The 18,446-nt window shown below is 37.8% G+C and overlaps 2 protein-coding genes across 2 annotated transcripts in view; one reads left to right on the forward strand and one right to left on the reverse strand.

The window, feature by feature from the left end:
- The window catches only part of LOC128372429 (VPS10 domain-containing receptor SorCS1-like), a 40,497-nt gene extending 29,669 nt beyond the window's left edge, over positions 1-10,828 (forward strand). The window contains exons 17-27 of the mRNA XM_053332470.1: positions 73-186; positions 443-614; positions 946-1,132; positions 1,996-2,129; positions 2,238-2,361; positions 3,583-3,695; positions 4,601-4,735; positions 7,433-7,532; positions 7,841-7,949; positions 8,979-9,133; positions 10,770-10,828. Of these exons, the coding sequence (XP_053188445.1) occupies positions 73-186; positions 443-614; positions 946-1,132; positions 1,996-2,129; positions 2,238-2,361; positions 3,583-3,695; positions 4,601-4,735; positions 7,433-7,532; positions 7,841-7,949; positions 8,979-9,133; positions 10,770-10,828 (1,402 nt within the window). The remainder of the gene's footprint in view (positions 1-72; positions 187-442; positions 615-945; positions 1,133-1,995; positions 2,130-2,237; positions 2,362-3,582; positions 3,696-4,600; positions 4,736-7,432; positions 7,533-7,840; positions 7,950-8,978; positions 9,134-10,769) is intronic.
- Positions 10,829-15,757: 4,929 nt separating this feature from the next.
- Positions 15,758-18,446, reverse strand: part of sorcs3b (sortilin related VPS10 domain containing receptor 3b) — a 42,906-nt gene continuing 40,217 nt past the window's right edge. The window contains exon 27 of the mRNA XM_053332479.1: positions 15,758-15,822. Coding sequence (XP_053188454.1) covers positions 15,758-15,822 — 65 coding nt within the window. The remainder of the gene's footprint in view (positions 15,823-18,446) is intronic.

Genomic DNA, 18,446 nt, shown 5'->3' on the forward strand with positions numbered 1-18,446 from the left:
TTTTTTAATAAAACATCTAATCTTTATAACAACCTGTGTATCTTTTCTGTACTTGTGTTTGAAATGAAACAGCGACTATGGATTTGAGAGGCAGAGTGATGGGAGCTGCACTCCAGCCTTTTGGTTTGTTCCTTCAGCAATATTGAGAGACTGCATCACCGGAGACAGCTTCCTCAACACGACAGGGTACATAAATTCACTTGTATTGTCAAGAACTAAGGGAGTAGTGGGTTCACAAATGCCCTTAGTTGAACCGCAACTTCAACTTTCTTGAAAAAATCATAACTGATACTAAATATCTAAATGACTGACCATTTTTTTAATATCATATGCCTTATAAAGAATTCCAGACCCCTTTTTTCTAGATGAATGTGTGTGTATGTGCCTGTGTTTGCTGTAGTGCTCATCTGTTGTCTTTTTGTGCTTTTTTGGTGAATTCCAGATATCGCAGGGCTTTGTTTAACAACTGCACAGAGGGAACTATGTTGCAGTACACTCCTAGACGGCAGAAGTGTCCCAGTCAGGTTCCCAGGGGCCTCCAGCTCTTCACCTCTGAGGGAACACTTATAGCAACGCTGGGCAAGAATGTCACCTTCTTGGTCTTTCTGGAAGAGGTGCTGACTTCACTTTAATAAAAATAATAGTTGTGTGTATTATAGGTTGTATTATAGGTTGGTATATATCTAGCTTGTATATATATATATATAGCTTGTATGCTCTTTTTGTTTTGTTTAGTGCATTATCTGGATATTGAGACACTGTCAGAAATGCAGCACACAGGCTAGAGCACCAGACTATCACATACATATGCAGTGCCATGATTTACAACTTGACCTTGTCTTTGTAGATAATATGAAAAAAGGCACTCGGTTAAGTGTCAGTGAGGACATACTCAAACAACTGAGCATACAATGTGAGTGACAGTATTTTGTTCTCTTTCTGAAGGGTCTCAGCTCCACGACAAGTGTAAGAGTGGACTTTGGTGACGGGACTGCTATATCTTACGTTAACATAAGCTCCATTGATGATGGGGTCAAGCATACCTACAGTAAAGTCGGCATCTACCAAGTCTCTGCTACAGCGAGCAACACTCTGGGCTTTGACAGAGTGATACTCTACCTCCATGTCTCCTGTGAGTAACTTAAAAAAAGTCAGGATGAGTAACAGACCACAGTTAATAGTTGCCGCTGAAGCATAAACAGGATCCAATTATTTTTTAATGTGTTAATTTGAGAAAATTGGCCCTTTTTCCGCTATAATTCAACATAGCTTACTGTCAGCATTACTTTAATCACTTGTTAAATACCCCTTTGCTATAAGTGTGGATTTAGTGTAAAAGGGTCATCACTTGCAGTGGCTGACAGCACAGTTTCCCTGCATCATATCATGATAAGGAGAACTCAGAACTAACTTAATTTTGGTTGATATCATAAAGCACCTATATTATAAGCTATTGTCTTGATCCTTTATAACATTTAAATATAGGCTATAAGATTGAACAGTCTTCAAATAGGTTGAAACACTTCAACTTGTGAGCCCAAAGAAAGAAAAAAGTCATACAAAAGAATGGGGCCAAACATGCTTGCAACTGTTCTGTAACTTCAAATTGGCTCATAAAAACTTAGACTCCATCCAGTGTCTCCATCCAAACTTTTGAGTATCACTCATACTGCGTAGGCAGGAAAGACGACTGTTTGTTGTTTCCTCATTGACAGAGAAGAGCAGCAACGGTCAGTTTGAATTCAGCTCATTATAAGTGATTCCAATGGTGACATTTTCATGGCAGCAAAATGATCAAAACATCCACAGACATTTCTCAAACCACTCCTGCCATGCAATCAACTTCTCCACTACACCCATATACTCAGTATGTTCCAGTCATGATTGTACCAGAGTATGGTTGAAAACACAACTTCTGTCAGGGTGCAATATTACATGGAGGTAGTATATTTAGCCAGATGTGGATTTCTATCATTGTGTGTTTTCTCTTCCAAGGTCAACTTGAACAGATCCAGCTCTCAGCTCCTTCAGTGGTGGTCAAGAACAAAGTGGTGAACCTCACAACAGTGTTACGCCCCAGCAATGTGGGAACAGTCACCTACTATTGGTGGTTTGATAACAAAACGGAGGTGAGCTTTATGTTCTTGTTCTCTACCATGCTGTTTAATATCTGAATATAACGTGATGGCTTCACAAGTCACATCTTTTTCTCTACTGTCTGTGTCTTTGCCTTTTAGCCTTTGGTGACCTTGGAAGGAGAGATGTCCTTCACTTTCTCCAAGGAAGGAAGTCACACTATCACAGTTCAGGCTTCAGTTGGCAATACTGTCCACCAGGACCAAATGACTGTGACAGTTTATGGTGAGCCATATTTTTGTTTTTGATTCTCATTTTACTTTTCTAAACATACTCCAACAGCCATGTACTGTAATGTTCATTCCAGCTTTTCGTAAAGACTCAAGGACTTCATACACTTGTACTCTGGTCATTTTTCCCCAAGTAAGGCCAGTATTCTGGAGAATGGATGAAAGTGGATATTCTGGATTTGAAGCCATGGAGCAGGAACACTGTGATAGTTAAAATTCATGGGTAGATTTCCTCCCACCACCTGCAAAAGTTTTTAACCTTTGAAGTTTTTTGACAAAACATATCAGGAGTTTGAGCCATATCTCATGGTCTTTATCAGTGGATAGAGGTTGCTCAGTTGTCATGGTGATGGTTTAGTTGTTATCACATGACCTAACTGTGGGATTTGGAGGATGTGAAAATGCCATCCTCAATCAGATGTGGCTGAAAGCACTGTACAGAGTGTATCAAAGGGAATCCATAATTGTATATGCACAGATACAAACACACACATATATATACATGCATCATTATTATTATCACTAGGGCTGTTATGTCAAAATTCAGATACAGTTTTTTGTTTCTGTTTTGAATAGTTTCTAAATATTTCCAAACATGAAAATTCATGTAAAAATGCAACATTTTGTAAATTTACTAGGGTTTTTCTTTGATGTTAATGAAGTAGTTGGCAAAATACTAGATCTCCATTGAATAGAAAGGATTTTTCTAATTACCAGTAGTGTGAGATCAATATATTTCATCATGCGAACTCCAACTGCCTAAAAGTGCCTAATAAACAAAGTGAATGTGTAATGATGCATGCACAGACATAAAATATCAAAAACAGATTTAAAAAATAAGTTTAGAAAGGCAAAACATAAAAAAAACCCATGTCTTTACTGCACAACATGAGCATAATAATAACATGTCACTCATCATATGTATTTTCTCTAGGTTATAATACATCCCATGCAGCATCTTAACAAGCTTAATTGAAGTTGTGAATTATGTGAACATTTCTGAACTCGTTATCAATTTGTATTGGGCAATTTTATAACCATGTAAGCCTATCGTTTCCATTTTATGTGATAAAAATACAGATTGCACAGACTCTGTACAGGCGACCTCACAATTAGGGGGAGGCTTATTTGTTAACTGAACTGGATTTTTGTGAAGAGTGCTCCCACATCATGAATAAAAATAATATAAAGTCTGATTCAAATTTCTGCATTTCAGATTATTTCCGGTCACATGTTTTGGCCTTTTCTTCTAATTTGGATGAGCTGAACCCCGGGGTGTCTGAGTGGAGAGAGGACATCGGGAGAGTGGTGAAGAACTCTGTGGTTCAGGTCAGTTCTACAGCTGCTCATTCATATTATAAAAACCATAACATAATCAGAAATGAGCTAAATTCCAGAGGACCTCATTCAGATTCTGGCAGTTAACAGCTTTGCACTAGCCTGGAGTGAAAAATTCAAGTCTCTGTTTAGTGAAGCAATAACATTCCCATTCTTGGTTCTGCTGCATTAGTAATATATGCATATGGTCTTGTCTCAAGTGTTGCACTCCACTACTTGCAGTGACTTTAATCTGACTCGCTGTATAATTAGTTGTTAACCTCGACGCACTGATGGTACATCACCTGAAATCATTATTACCAGTACATACCTTCAGCTGAACTTGTCAAAACACTAAAGGGCAGTAAAAGCACTGCCATGGCAGTTGCCATTTGCTCTCTGAAGAGTTGAATGCCATTGCCTCAAGAGAACACCAAAACCTCATGTAAAGGGAGCCTAACTGTGGTTAAGTGCATCTGGTTTTCTCTCTCAGACTGTCTGAGGATGTCAAAAACGCAGCATGTTATGTAAAAGACCTGGATACTGAGCTATATATATATCCTACAGTAGCCTTCAGTATGAAACATTCACTTTGACCTTCTGTCTTGTCAGATATTACTATGGTTTACACCAGGAAACTGACAGGAGACCCCTGGTTATGGCATAAATGCACTAAAAGCCCTGGCCTTTACCAAAGACTGTCAAATTGAACTTGCATGTTTCACGTGATTTGTGCATTATATGTTGACAGTGACTGGTACTTAGGCAAATGATATATGAAGCAGAAAGCCAACACTACTTACTTATTTATATAGTCGACCCCCAAGAATCGTATCTCAGGACCGAAGCGTAGCATATCAACCAAAACAGTGTCAATTAAAAAGCCCTTTAATGAGCTTTTGTTGTTATAATTAAAGGTCACAGGAATCAGTGAAGATCAGCTCCTGGTCACAGTGCTTCCAGGTATACCAACCACAGCAGAGATTTACATTGTGCCTGAGAGGACATCAAGGCAGAGAGCTGTGGATGAAAAGTGGGCACACCTGGATCAGGTACAGCCTTGTCAAAGTCTTATTTTTAATATTCTGTGGCAGATGTTCAGTGCAATGTGGTTTTCTACCATAATTAAAAGTGCACAAATGTACGCTGAGGAAGTCAAGAGACTCTCTAGAGAAACCATCCCTGGAGAATATGTCCTTTACTTTGTCATGCAATACTACTGAGTTCTTGTTTTAAAGAGAGCATATTTTATGATTTTTGGACATTTGTCTCAGCAGGAGGTGCATTTTAACAACACTGTCTCTCTGTTTGTGCACGGCATTTAAAGTATTTGTGTGCAGTATTCAAAATAAAGTGAACAGATAAAAGTGGCTACCCCTGTCATTTCAACCCCTACCTAAGCCATACAACTATTACATTACTATACAGATGCATATGGACCAAATCTTGTATTTACATTGTGTAACCCATTGTATTGTTTACTCATGTGTTCAATTTAACTACACAGTCACTTGAGATATGGAATTTCTACCAGAAGTTCTTTGACATAGTGTCGTACATTTTATATACACCTCCAGGAAGCCATTGGTCTTCATTCATTTCAGGACACAGAATTGTACTTTTAGAGACTAAAGATTAGCTTAAAACTTCTTTCGGTGAGGTAATACATCACAATAAGCATAATGTCTGCATTTGTTTTTGTCAAAGTTTGATTATTGTTGCATGGTAATGCAGTTTTAAGAGCAACTTGATTTGGAAAGTCTGCACTCCATCGCCACGCAACAATAAGGTTAACTTTGACAAAAACAAATGCAGACATGATACTCATTGTGATGGATTACCCAAGTCAGCCAAGTTTAAAGTCTTTGCAAATGTATTTTCATACTGCAGTGAAAAGAATGGACAACACTGGCTGCCTGGTAGGTAGGGAAATCACTATAGTATGTCAAGGAAAAGGTCAGCGGAAATGAAGAGTGTACTTCTTTTTTTTTGCACTAATTGGGCTAAAACATGTAGAAACTCTGGTGTGGTCTATTAAGAGGAAACAAAAAGAAGAAGAAGAATATGTTTTGTGTAGCCTCACTGTTATTGGTGTGCAGGCACAAAAGACATCCTCCTCATTTAGATTCCTAAAGTATACACTTTAGATTCCCTGTAGAGTCATTCAATTGAAGAGCATGTTCTTATTGTTATTGATTTTACTGTATTCATCACTTTATAATGATTTTATCATGCAATACAAACTATAATTGTTCATTTCATTTGGTCCCCCTCCCCGCCATTTGAGCAGCTCAAGTTATTATATTTTGTGTCTTCATGGCCTAAGTGCTTGACTTTACATTCCAACACATGCTCTCTGTATTTCAATCTCTTCTGAAGAGTAATACATAATGTCAACACTAGAGGGCAATGTCTTCCCATATAAAAGCACCAAACCAGCATCAGCAATGAAATAATACACAGCATCTCAGTACGTTATATATCCACTGTCACCTTTTCAGAAGTTTTGAGGCTTGCATAAACCTTTACATAGTAATAACTTCATAATCATATCAAGTCACAATGCTGCATGCATGCCACTGTTTTCTTACAGCAGAATAAGATACCGGTGTCTTCCATGGTGCACTCACAACTGATCTTTTATCATATTATAAAAAGCTATTAAACATGTAAACAAAACATTAAAATAGGATTGTTTTGGAAACCTCGGCTAGACAAGCTAATTTGTTCATCATGAGAGATAGGGCAGCAATGTATCACAAGTAAACATAATTTTGCTGGCTCACAGTCAGTCTTGAACTAAGTTAATAGGTATTTAATTACATTGATGCATCATATAATTGGCACCATCGAGGAAGGAGACACACTGGGGCAGGTGGCCTGGATTGGGAATTAAAGAGATGTATTTATCTAAAGCCTGTCTGATTACCTGGCAGAACCACACAGACAATAGGGGTAATAAATCTTCAGTTCACTGTTCTAATCTCCTGTGAATGAGTTGCAGTGTGGATGTATTGAGTAAGTGTGTGCCCAAACACACGTGCATGTGTTGAGTGTATGTGTGGAGCAGCTTATTAAAATGTGTAATAGATTTACTGACCCTGATATGCCACGAGAACAAAAAGTAATTATTCATACTGTGTAGAGCAGTCTAATTTTAACCAGTGGAAAGATTTTAGAAAGAGCGAGATGGAATTAGTGAGGCATGGCTAAGGACTCAAATGGGCTCTGGGAAGGAATTTTGGTCTCTTGTTAAACTACTGCTTCATCTAGGTGTGAAAATCAGCGTAACGTCAGGTACCTCAGGGAAAAAAATTAAAACAGCAATTTTATGATATTAGAAAATACTTTGATTTCCAATAGCTCTGCCTCACTGAACTTTTAAATCAGTGCTTTTTTTGAAAATAGGTATTGAAAAGAATCAGAGGTGAAAAAAGTCCCTGTTGTGATAGAAAGAGCAAAAGATTTAATTTCTTTAAATGTCACAGCCACATCATAAGCAGAGTGCCCTTTTACCTGCTAGGGTTTCCATCGGCATTAAAAGCCTGCTTGGTTTTTGCTTTGGGTGCAGCAGGTTTGGCTTTTCTGTGTCATATCAACATTTGCTCCTCTTTAGAGGGGAGCAAAAATTCTGATTCATAATTCAGGCTGTTAGATGAAATGACTGCGGCTGAAATATTGATGACAGTGGAATATTGCTGTGCAGCCGCCGCTAACTGTCTTCTCTGCTCTGTCACTCCTCCTCATAGCTTTCTCAGGTTCTGCTAAGTGCTCTGAACCAAGACCTCATCCAGTTCACACTCAGACCAGGAGTGCAGGTGAACGTCTATGCCACGCGGCTGTCTCCAGGTCAGTCTGCTGTCTCTGCCACACACCTACCTGAATTTATGACTGTCCCATCCATTTTTAGAAAAAAGACAGGCTGTGTACTTCTTCCAGTTTAGAGATAAAGATGAAGAATTGTAAGGTATTGCTTGACAATTGCTGTCTCAGTCAGCTACACAAGACAGCTGTGATTCTTCATTTTTATATAATAAGATTAAATGTAATTATATGCATACATGTACATATTAATTTCATACATAAGATAAAAAAAACATTGGTTTTCATTTGGCCTGCATGTGCACTCATCTTCTTTCTGTCTTTGTCCTTCAAAGCTCCTCTTGTGGACAGCAGTCACAGTGGCCACAGCAGCACTGCAGTCATCATGCTTGTATCTGTCGTGGTGATGGGCTTGGCTGTCTTTGTAATATATAAATTTAAAAGGTACGTTATACTGGATATATTATATCATAACTGTAGCCTATTGAGCACAGTCAAAGGGAAATTGTTTTTCATACTCATATCATTGCAAAAATATATGATGTTGTTTTGTATGTACGTGTGTTTGCATAACGGCCCTGTTTACAGTCGGCCCCATTATCTACAAGTAAGCACCTCACCGCTGAGCTCCTAAAACTTTCCCAAAGTATTCAGACTCCATATATCTCTGAGTTATGGACAGCCACAACACAATAATAGCTCGAGAAATGAGACAATTCCCCTCTGTCTCAATCTGCAGAATATTACAGGGAATGACAGTCTAATCAATTCTCACAGAGTGCTGAATGGGTGTCAGAGACCTGCAGTTATCAATATTCATCTATCTGACAATGTGAGGGTTGACCTTTTGGAAATGCTAAACACAACCATTCAAGGTGAGGGATACTCTGCAGAATGGCAGGAAAGGTTGAGGAGATAAGTCCTGATACAACATATATTATACAGTGAGAGGCATACAGTAAATAGCATCCTCTACAGGTAATCCTCATGCCAATCACATGGAAATGCTGTAGCATTACTTCTGTAATTTGCAGAATTTTACTCATCATCAAGTAAAAACATGACGTGACATTCAGAATCATAATTACTGCATTAAGAAATCAACTCTGAGTTTGAAAATCAGCCTCAAATATCATAGCACCAGCTGCAGCACAAAACCACGAGGGGAGAATCTGAAATTAGAAATGCAAGATGCTAGTTTTAAGCAGAATTGGGGGTGCATCTGAGGGGATGAAAAATTGATTGAAAACTGAGGTGAACAATATGAAATTGAAAGTGCAATGCCCAGTGGAATGCAAAATGCCCTAGTTTCTAGCTTTCAAGCAATCCTCTCCCATACTTAACTGTTAAAAATAGTTTGACACATTATGCTTAGTGAAAGCATTAGTGAAACAGACCTGATGGCAGGTCACCATTAACTTGCCTTTTTTTCTTTTCTTTTTTTTCTTTTTCTTTCCTCTGCACAACCTGAAGGAAGATCCCAGGCATCAACACATATACGGCGGAGCAGCCTGACAAAGAACAAGAGGTCATCCCAACAGTGACCTCCATAGCCGTCCCAAACCCTGAGGGGGATAAGCTGACCTCGCTGGATCATGTGGATGTACAGTTGGACTCAAAAAGCAGAGGTATTGGTGTGTCTATTTCCTCTTTAAAGCTGCAGGCATTCTTCACAATTTTTTCAGTTTATGTTGGAAGATAAATCTCTGATATTTATCTAGTGTTGTTTCTATCACTCTAATCACCATCTGCATTGGATATGTCGGTTTTTAAAGCAACAAAACAAGTAGCCAATCATTTGATGTGATAACAACTGCAGAATTACTGAAAGGGTCAGTTCACACATCTTATAAAAGCAAATAGCAAATATTTACTCATTCACCTCAGTTGGTATTTAGCTGTCCACATAGTTTTGGATTTATTTATCAAGGTTTTGAAATCTCCATGTTTACTTCCTCTACCCCTGTGCAATGAAGGAGAATTATTGTCTGGTATTTTTCATTTCTGAAACCTTTTCTTCATTACTCTCAATAATCCACAGAACACACTGTGAACAATTTTCATACAGACGAGGTAGTAGAAACTGTTCCAATGTTTGTGGATTATCTAGAATAGTCACATCACATCCTGTGATTATTCACAGGATAATAAATGCGTTTCCTGCCTTTGTGTAATCACCTGCCCACCTCTGACAGAATAGTCTGTCACATTTTTCTTTGTTCAACTTTTTTTTTTTTTTCACAGGAAAGTCAGTCATGCCCTGTTTGTGTGTGTGTAATTGTACTCATCACTCTAGCTGACCCACATACTTAGTCACCTATTCACATACAAAATAATAAGTTTGGTTAAGACAATTATTTGGAGGAAGCCAAGAAAAAAAATTCTTAGGATATACTGAAGGCTTACAGCATTTCTTGCCTTTCTTCTATTTGGTGTACAATTGAACAGCAGTACATTTAATCTGTATGTTTTACCCAAAGATTTATTTTGACAGTTTTGAGGTGTCCTGTAATTCTCGGTGGGATGGGTCAAACCAGCAATTTGCCATCAGCTTGTTTTGTACAATATTACACAATCAGACTACAAAATGCTTCGCTTGCATTCACCGCCTACAATTTGTGTCTCTCTGCTCATGTTTATGTACTGATATCTTAAATCTTCAGCTCAGAAACCACACTGTACACTGTTCCACAAGGGATAAGTTAGAACATGTGTTAAGTAAAGTTGGTGAACTGACTCTTTTGCAAAGAAAGTTGTCACAAAAGTCATGACAGTATATTAAAAACAGAATCTCTAAAGAGGGACAGAGGTCACACGTTGAAGCTCACTGACGGGAGGAAAACTTTATATTTACTCATTGTGAAGTGCCCATGCTCACCCCTCCCCATATTACTTCATGAGTTGTCAAGATATAGTTATTATTATGTGCTGTATATTTATGTATTTGCCAACTTGAGTTTGTCATAGCGACGTATTAGTATTCTCAGGTAAGTGAGGCACAATCGAGTGCGAGCTAAAGTGATGAGAATGTCTAGGTGAATTATTTGACCCAATAAAATAATTTGTGCATCAGGAAAGTAGCAGAGTGGTGAAAGCATTTTCATCAAGAAATATCTATGAAGTTCCAGTTGATTTACTTCCACCCGTAGCTAAACAATCGACCCATCCAAGATAAATGTGTTTGCCTGCAAAAAATACACCTCTATGCAAATAGCTACATAAAATTCCTCCTCTGTCTTTTTTTCCTTTCTTCTCCCTTGCCAGGCTACCTGCCATCTCACACAGACATCAAGCTCTCTGATGAAGCGCCCCATGTGTTTTAATGTTGAGAGTCTATGACCGACTCGAAAGCAATACATCTTCTTTGGCAGTTACTTCCAGCAAGCTATGAAACCACGGTCACAATGAATGGTCTCGAGTGTTTTGCTACCCATGCATGGATGGACCAGTTCACACTGTGCTGCCTAATCCCTCTGAGGAGACTGTACAGATTTATACTTGCTTCTTGAAAAGGGACACTTTTTGACTGAAAATACTTGTATTTTTGCAAGGACATTGATCTTTTTATGTAAATAATGTACATCCATAATGGAAAAGTAAAAGTTATTTGTCTTGGCTGGTTACAGCTGTGTCTGCTCAAATATGAAAATATCAAACAGCAGAACAGAAGCGATGTATAATAATATCTCCAAATATGCTCATATTTCTGTTCTTCAGGCTTGTGTTTGTGAAGTTTCCTTTGTTTAACTGTGTGGAAACAGCTTATCTGAGTAAGACAGTGAGGGAACCAGATTCATTAAGCTCTGTACAATCAGTAAATCTTATCACGAGATTCTCATCAAATGAAAGCTTGCAATATCCAGGAGATGAAGGATGGCTTCGAATCCCAGATCTGTGTATTCCATCAAGCCTGTCTCTTTGTCGCTCAAAATGTTATATATGTCACAACAAAAATAAGCGCAGAAGATCAAAGTACTGGATATAGTGGATAGGTATATGAGCATCTTGTTTGTGCTGAGCAATCCTTCTTATGTTGGGGACTCAAATAAGTTGTTTTTAGTGGCACCGGAATGATTAATGTTAAACCTACTCTAAAACAGATTATACACAAATCTTCTGTCTCATGTAAATTATGCATATGGATTATTGTTGGAGCAACAATCTTATATTTGATTGTTTTCAGTTTGATTGTTGCCAGGAGCATTCCTTGTACATTCTGGTTTCTATAAAGAGAACAAAATGTAAATTTTCTGAATAATTCCTGTGTAAACGACAGTGCAGCAAACACTTGCTGTAATGCAGTAAAAAGTATTACAGTGCCACATCCATATTTTAAACAATTACTCATTAGTTCAAGATTTATTAGCTATTCTTTTGACGCAGATATTAGATTTACCAACACAGAGTAAGACTCCTTGACACAGTTACACATTTGTTTTGTTGCTTTTCTTTGAACTGATCACTGTGAAGGTTGTGCCGCCTCGTTTAAGGATCTTTAACAACACTGAAACTATAACTGATTTCAATGGAAACATATTCTTTATTCAGGTTGTTTTAAATGTACTGTTTTATTTATTCTGGACTGTTTATCTACCATGGTGATAACATCATCAACAAATGGCATTTCCTCCATTTACAGTGATGCAGAGGAGCCTGCAGTCTGTTCTAGGTTTGCCCCCAAGGACTCAGCGGACAAAAGGCTGTGAATTTGTTCATCTCCTTAGCTGCGAGGGACACAGAGATAGATAAGACATATCTCCTGTCAACAAGGCTCAGCCTACGCGCACAGCTTTGGTCAGCTGATGTCTCTTTGGTATAAGTACTGAAGTTCTTCTTCATCAAACTTTTCTTTTTAAGTGTTGTCAGCATCATATGTCAGTGAGACAAATTGACTAGAGGCTTCTCCACACTTCCTCCCTGCAATCCTCCGAAGCATAATTAACTCGTCATCAGATGCTCGCTCTCTCTGCACCGATATCAGTGGAGTTTTATTTTATGCTTGTTATTTATTTAACAGATTTTTGTTAAGCCCCAATAATCAACCTGTGAATACAGTTGTGAACATATTTGCATGATGTTATTTTTCCTCTTTCAAGATACTGAAAATCTGTCTTAATTAGGAAAAAATGAAGTATTAGAAGATGTTTCTCAGAGGCTAGGCTACTTATTCATTAAAAGTGATGTGATTATTCAGTGGGTCGTTAGTATGTTTTTCATCTGATATTGCAGAAGTAACCATGGCTGCAGAATAAAACAGAAACACAAAAATAAACAGCAAAATGTTGCTTCTTCATTGTATTGGAATCTGTGTGGTTGACTGCAGCTGTTATGTGTGTCTGACCTTTGATTTAGTCAATCACTGGACTCCATGAGGGGCAAAACTATGACTTCACTTCAGCTGGCTGTGAGAAACTGGTAGTTTTGATCGACACCTGCTTTCACTTTGTCAAATGTGTTGCTTTTTCTGCTTTATCACTAACGAGTGTTGCTTAGCGTGCCAAAGTTTCAGTGCAGCCATTTGCATGATACAATGGGGCCAAGCGGGAGGACAATGAAAAGCACCAAGTAGCCTGGAGTGATTCTAATGGGCTGGTTTCTTGACTCACTGTGCAACAAATTAATTATCCCCTCTCCAGGAAATCAACACACACACACACAATCAGGGAAGATTTTCCCCGACTGAGTAACACCTTGAATGAAAAATGTCCCACAACAACAACCCACAGCAATATTGTGTTAGCCACAGTGTGAAATTGATGAGCATGTTTCCTTTCATTGAGTGCTACATTACAGTGTCTGCCTGCAACGAATCATCCATTAGTGATTGTCACCGTTCAATTTGATTGTGCAATGCGGAACATCCCAGGGCAGTTAGAGAAAGGCCTTGGTGTTAATTTAGACTGAGAGCAGGAGCGAGAATAAGACTCTCGGGGCGTTGATAGCTGTTGGAGTGATGAAGATTGGTGTGTGATATGAAGCTGTTGAAGTGGCAAACAAAATGCAAAACAGAGGAACAAGGGCCTTGTTGCAGCGGCTTTGTGTGTGAAGAGTTATTTCAGCCAATCAGCCACACAGTGCTGTCCTCCAACCTAACCGTCTCTTTGCCATTTTAATGTGCAACACCTTTTTTTGCTCTGTCTGAGGACAGAGAAGAAGCAATACTCAGGTTAGTAGTTCTTTTACAAAATCATCTGTTTCTCATCGTTCGACTACAGCCTCAGTAATTGTTCCCATTAAATAGAAACCACCTGTAATTGGCAACTTGAGTGATAGAGTGATAGAGGTAAAGTGAAGCTCAGTCTGAGTGTCAGATGGGAATCTTCACATGCGTGTTATCACACTTCTACCCATTAAATTCTACTTCAGAGCCTTTGAGGGATCATTAAAAGAGGTATGCAGAGATTGATACACTGGCTGCTACAAGGCACGAGTGTTTCAGATAAGACCAACAGCAACATTGTAAAAGCAAAGCTCGATGAACCCATTTGTTTTCAGGTTTATGTCATGACAATGCAGACATTTCTCATTCACTGACAGCCATTGCTGATGACCAAACAATCTGTCTCATCAACCTTTTGCTTTGAGAAAAACAAGAGTGTAAACCATGTTATAATCTTGTCTAATCATATTCCATTACTACACATACTGTAGGTGCACGCAAAATAGAAAAACATGATTCCATATAAAAATACATTTATTTAGTACAATTTCAAAATGGCAATTTATTCACAGTAAGAAATATGATCCAAAACAAGACGATTTTATATCATTGACAAAAATGAGCAATATTATAGACCATGCACAACTTTTGGCAACTAGACTATTAGACAAGGTGTTTAATAATTAGTTTAATGTGTAAACTTTGAAATCACCACAGTACTTGCTCACCCTAATGTAAGTCTTACGTTTTTTTATCACAGTTAATTAGGGCATGCTACTGTTGAAAACAAACTATAAAAAAAAAAAATTAAATAAAAACATACAGCTTATTGTTGGACTGAAGGTCATGGAAACATACTACTGCCTGTTCAGTGGGTTTCTTTACAAGGATGAAGCTACTGTATAGATATACATTCCTTCTTATTCTATATACAAGTTTTCAGTATTTCCACTTCTAAGGCCAGACTTTCATGTCCATAGAGCTTCAAACCACATTCTGCTGTGTACCATCATCTGAGAAACAGTTGTTGAAAGCACCATGTTATCTTACAGAGCAAAACCAATAACTACATATTTCAGTCTTATAAGCATTCACAACAGTCAGATTTAGAAATTATTATATATTCATTACATTTAAAACTCAAAGGCCTCTAGTTATAGGGCGGTAAATACTGATGTTAATGCAGAGCGTGAAGTGGTTTATTTAACAAATCCCATCTCCCTTGTGATGATGAAATGATAATTAAGCCTATGATTACTTTTTACTTATATTTCTGTTTTATGGACAGACATATAAGCAGCCAACTATTCGTTATTTGAGTGGCCCAGAAAAGAGAAAATTACAAAAACAAAATAAACAGGTTACACTTGACAAACTTCATGATTCAATTTCTGCAAACATTATGCTGAGAGGGAGACATTATAAGTGCTGTCACATTTTTATTACGTTAAATTAGTGTATCATTTCAAACCCTCTACAATAGCATCCATGTGGGCCTAAATATTAGTAAGTCATGATAATGTTTAAATGTTGAATTTAAAGTTACTTTACCAAATTTTATCAAAAACTATACAATATGTATGCAGTAAAACGTATGAATATAATATATATTTTCCTTACAAGTGCATAAATGGTATTGATGGTGATGCACATTGTATGTATTACAGCTCATTGTGTTTTATTAAAGCTACTCACTCTGTGCTTCCTATCTTCACATTATCCAAATAAATAAGATACTGTATGTCACAGGCAGTAAAGCATCCATCCAAATTGCACAATGTCAGCTGAGCATTGCTAACATAATTGGACATATTGTGAGCATCTGTGAGAAAATGCTGCTGGACACTGCAGTTATCATCTGATTGTGGTATATCACCGCATTCAAAATAGAGGCCCTCAAGTCTGGCTTAATAGATTAATCATTGTATTGTAAAGTAAATACTTCATCTATCCATGTGAGTTAATAAACATGACTTTGAACGATAGCAGCTAACAGCATGAAATATAAAGAAAAACAATGCCAACAAAGCAGACTATTTCAGCACGATTGAAACACAACAATCTGTACTTACTCAGTAACAGAGTTCATGTCTTAGACATTAGTACAGTTTGGGAATTCCCTTGTTACAATTCTTTCCATATTTCTTCCAATTCCTCCTGAAAACATGCAAACAAATAATAAAACAGACTAAATATAGGGACAGTCAAATGCTTGGACATCATGCACATCACAAGATGCTTGTTTTGTTTTAAGGATTTGATAATAAAATATTTAATTTGAGTCTGTGATGATATATGGCTTTGAGTGTAAAGCTGGGATATTTGGGACAGCAATCTTGAAAAGTAATACATGGTTGTAACATAAACCAAACAATTCAAAGTTCAATCTTCTTCTTTAATCTTTCTACTTTCTACACAGCCTATCCAGGAAGGGATGTGCTGCTGATGGAGGGGTGATAAGATTTCATTCAGATTGTGCAGATACTGGTCTATCCAAAGGTGGAACTTTTATCTCTCACCTATGTCCTAAGTAGTTTAAAGTCAGTGATCGGTATGAAGCCAATTTCATGTTTGACCATATAACTAATAAGATAGCAGTACATTCATTAAGGTAAAGGTCAGTTCAGATTTGCCAAAGAAAACGTGATCAATTTGATTGAACTTGCTTTTACATGGGGCATATTTTAAGACTAGAATAGTTCTGCTTGGAGTAGTAGCAAAATCACAACTGTTAAGATAAGGTTTAAAAGTAAAGGTAGAGTCGGTGATTCTAATCCAATATACTTCTTGTCAAATTCAGCAACTATCATCTCACAGTCTACTGGCTGTCCATTTTTTGAGTGGGCTGAAAAAAAATCATTGTCCATACACAGCCCTGGATTTCTAAATGAGCATGTAACTACAGTGGCTGGGGACAAGCCACACTACACTATTCAGGCCAATCAGCAGCAGGGGGCATTCATGATCTTGCACAGGACAGGGAGAAGCCATCAGAGCAGCTGTCTGTGTGAAAACATAACACTGTCCTGTTTCCAGCACCTGTTGAATGGTGATGGAGGGCTGGTGAACTGGAGAAGGAAGCCATGGCCATTTGATATAGAAAGAGTTTCTCATGGAACAGATATTCTTCCATTTTATTAAACATATTAATCCACACCGAATCCAAGAAAATCTCACAGAGACTGCTATGCTTTGAGTCTGTTTCTGTGGTGTTTAGTGAAGTGTAATCTGAGCAGGCAGCTGTTTAAATCACACAAATTTCCCACTGTATATGTGCTGAACTTATTAACCAAATTAATAAATCAAGTACAAAAACTGTTGATTTCTTCCTGTGGAGCTGACATACAAAATACTGTATTTTGGCTGTCAGTCAGCCTGGTGAAGGCAGTTTGTCCAGCCGCTGTCTTCTTAGCTCTCAGTGTGTGGATGCACTGTTGTGCTCACATGAAACCATTTTTTACATTTTTTTTCCCCCAGCTCATGATAAAGTGAGAGAGAAACAGAAGTGACTGCACAGCTGATGCATCACTCTAAATTCCGCCACATTTCTCTTTTGGTTGTTGTCTTGCCAGTGCGCATCCATGAATTTTGGAGGCGGAGCTTCTGATGGAGCATGATGGGAGGGGTGTATCTGTTTGGGTGTTTAGTTCAAATATCAACAATCTTTCTCAAGAATGACTGACTCCACCTTTAGGATCTGAAAGATTAAATCTGTTAAGATGTCTCAGGAGCTTCAGAAGCTCATCTATCACACTACGCCAGCCCAGACTGGCTCACAGAGCTGATCACGGGGAAGGGAAGAGAACTGCCCTCTGTATACTTGGCTGACATTACACCGTCCTTAATTAAAAGAAAAAGTTAACTTCTTCCTCACAGAAGCAAGAGACTGATTCATGCTTTTCAGGGAACTGTGGTTATGTAAATAAAATATTTTTTTCCTAGCATTAATGTTGTGTCTGAGGTTGGGAAATACTAACTTGATTGCTAGACCTGTTCTTAAAACCTCCTGTCATGTGCAACCCACCATACAGGACAGTCCTGAATGTTACTTATGTTAATTAGCAGTGACATGAATTAAATGAATAATTCTCTGTCAAATCCAGTTTTAAATGTTCAAAATCTTCATTTTAATGTTTATGAATTCTGATTTTACTTCCTAAGTTTGGCAATGTTGTGAGAACTATCAATGACCATCAAGTTTTTCCTCTTCTTGTGAATCAATTTGGGATAAAATGAGAACACATAAAATCACTGAACTCAGACATTAATTAAATTCAAACCAGCTAATGTTTTTCCCTTGGTAAGACGTATGTATCAGATTGGCTGGAGCAAGACCTACCGTGAAGGCAATGAAATATTCTGGCAGGGATATTCTGCTCATAATATTCATTATTTAAATACACTTCACATTACTCATAGTGAAATTGTAACAAATAAGTCACAAGTCATACCTTCCATATTTTATAACTCTGCACATAAACAAATGAAGGCAATATTCAAAATTCAAAATGGATGAATGATTTATCCTGTGGTGAGCTGGAGAGTAACCTGCAAAAGTGAGTTCATTTGAAAACAGATTATAGATCTAGACCTTAGTGGATACTTGGATGTAAAATGGATTGGGAGCATTTGTATCCCAGCCACAGTCAGACTGCATGAAAATGAAATCAAGCCTCAGACTTTTAATCAAGTCTTTAAACAGCAGGATGTGAATTAATTTAATCTAGAATGCCTGAAATTAAAGGTCCCATGCTGCTCTGCCCTTTTGTAAATAAACACTC

Source organism: Scomber japonicus, chromosome 14 (genome assembly GCF_027409825.1).
Source record: "Scomber japonicus isolate fScoJap1 chromosome 14, fScoJap1.pri, whole genome shotgun sequence".
NCBI lineage: Eukaryota > Metazoa > Chordata > Actinopteri > Scombriformes > Scombridae > Scomber > Scomber japonicus.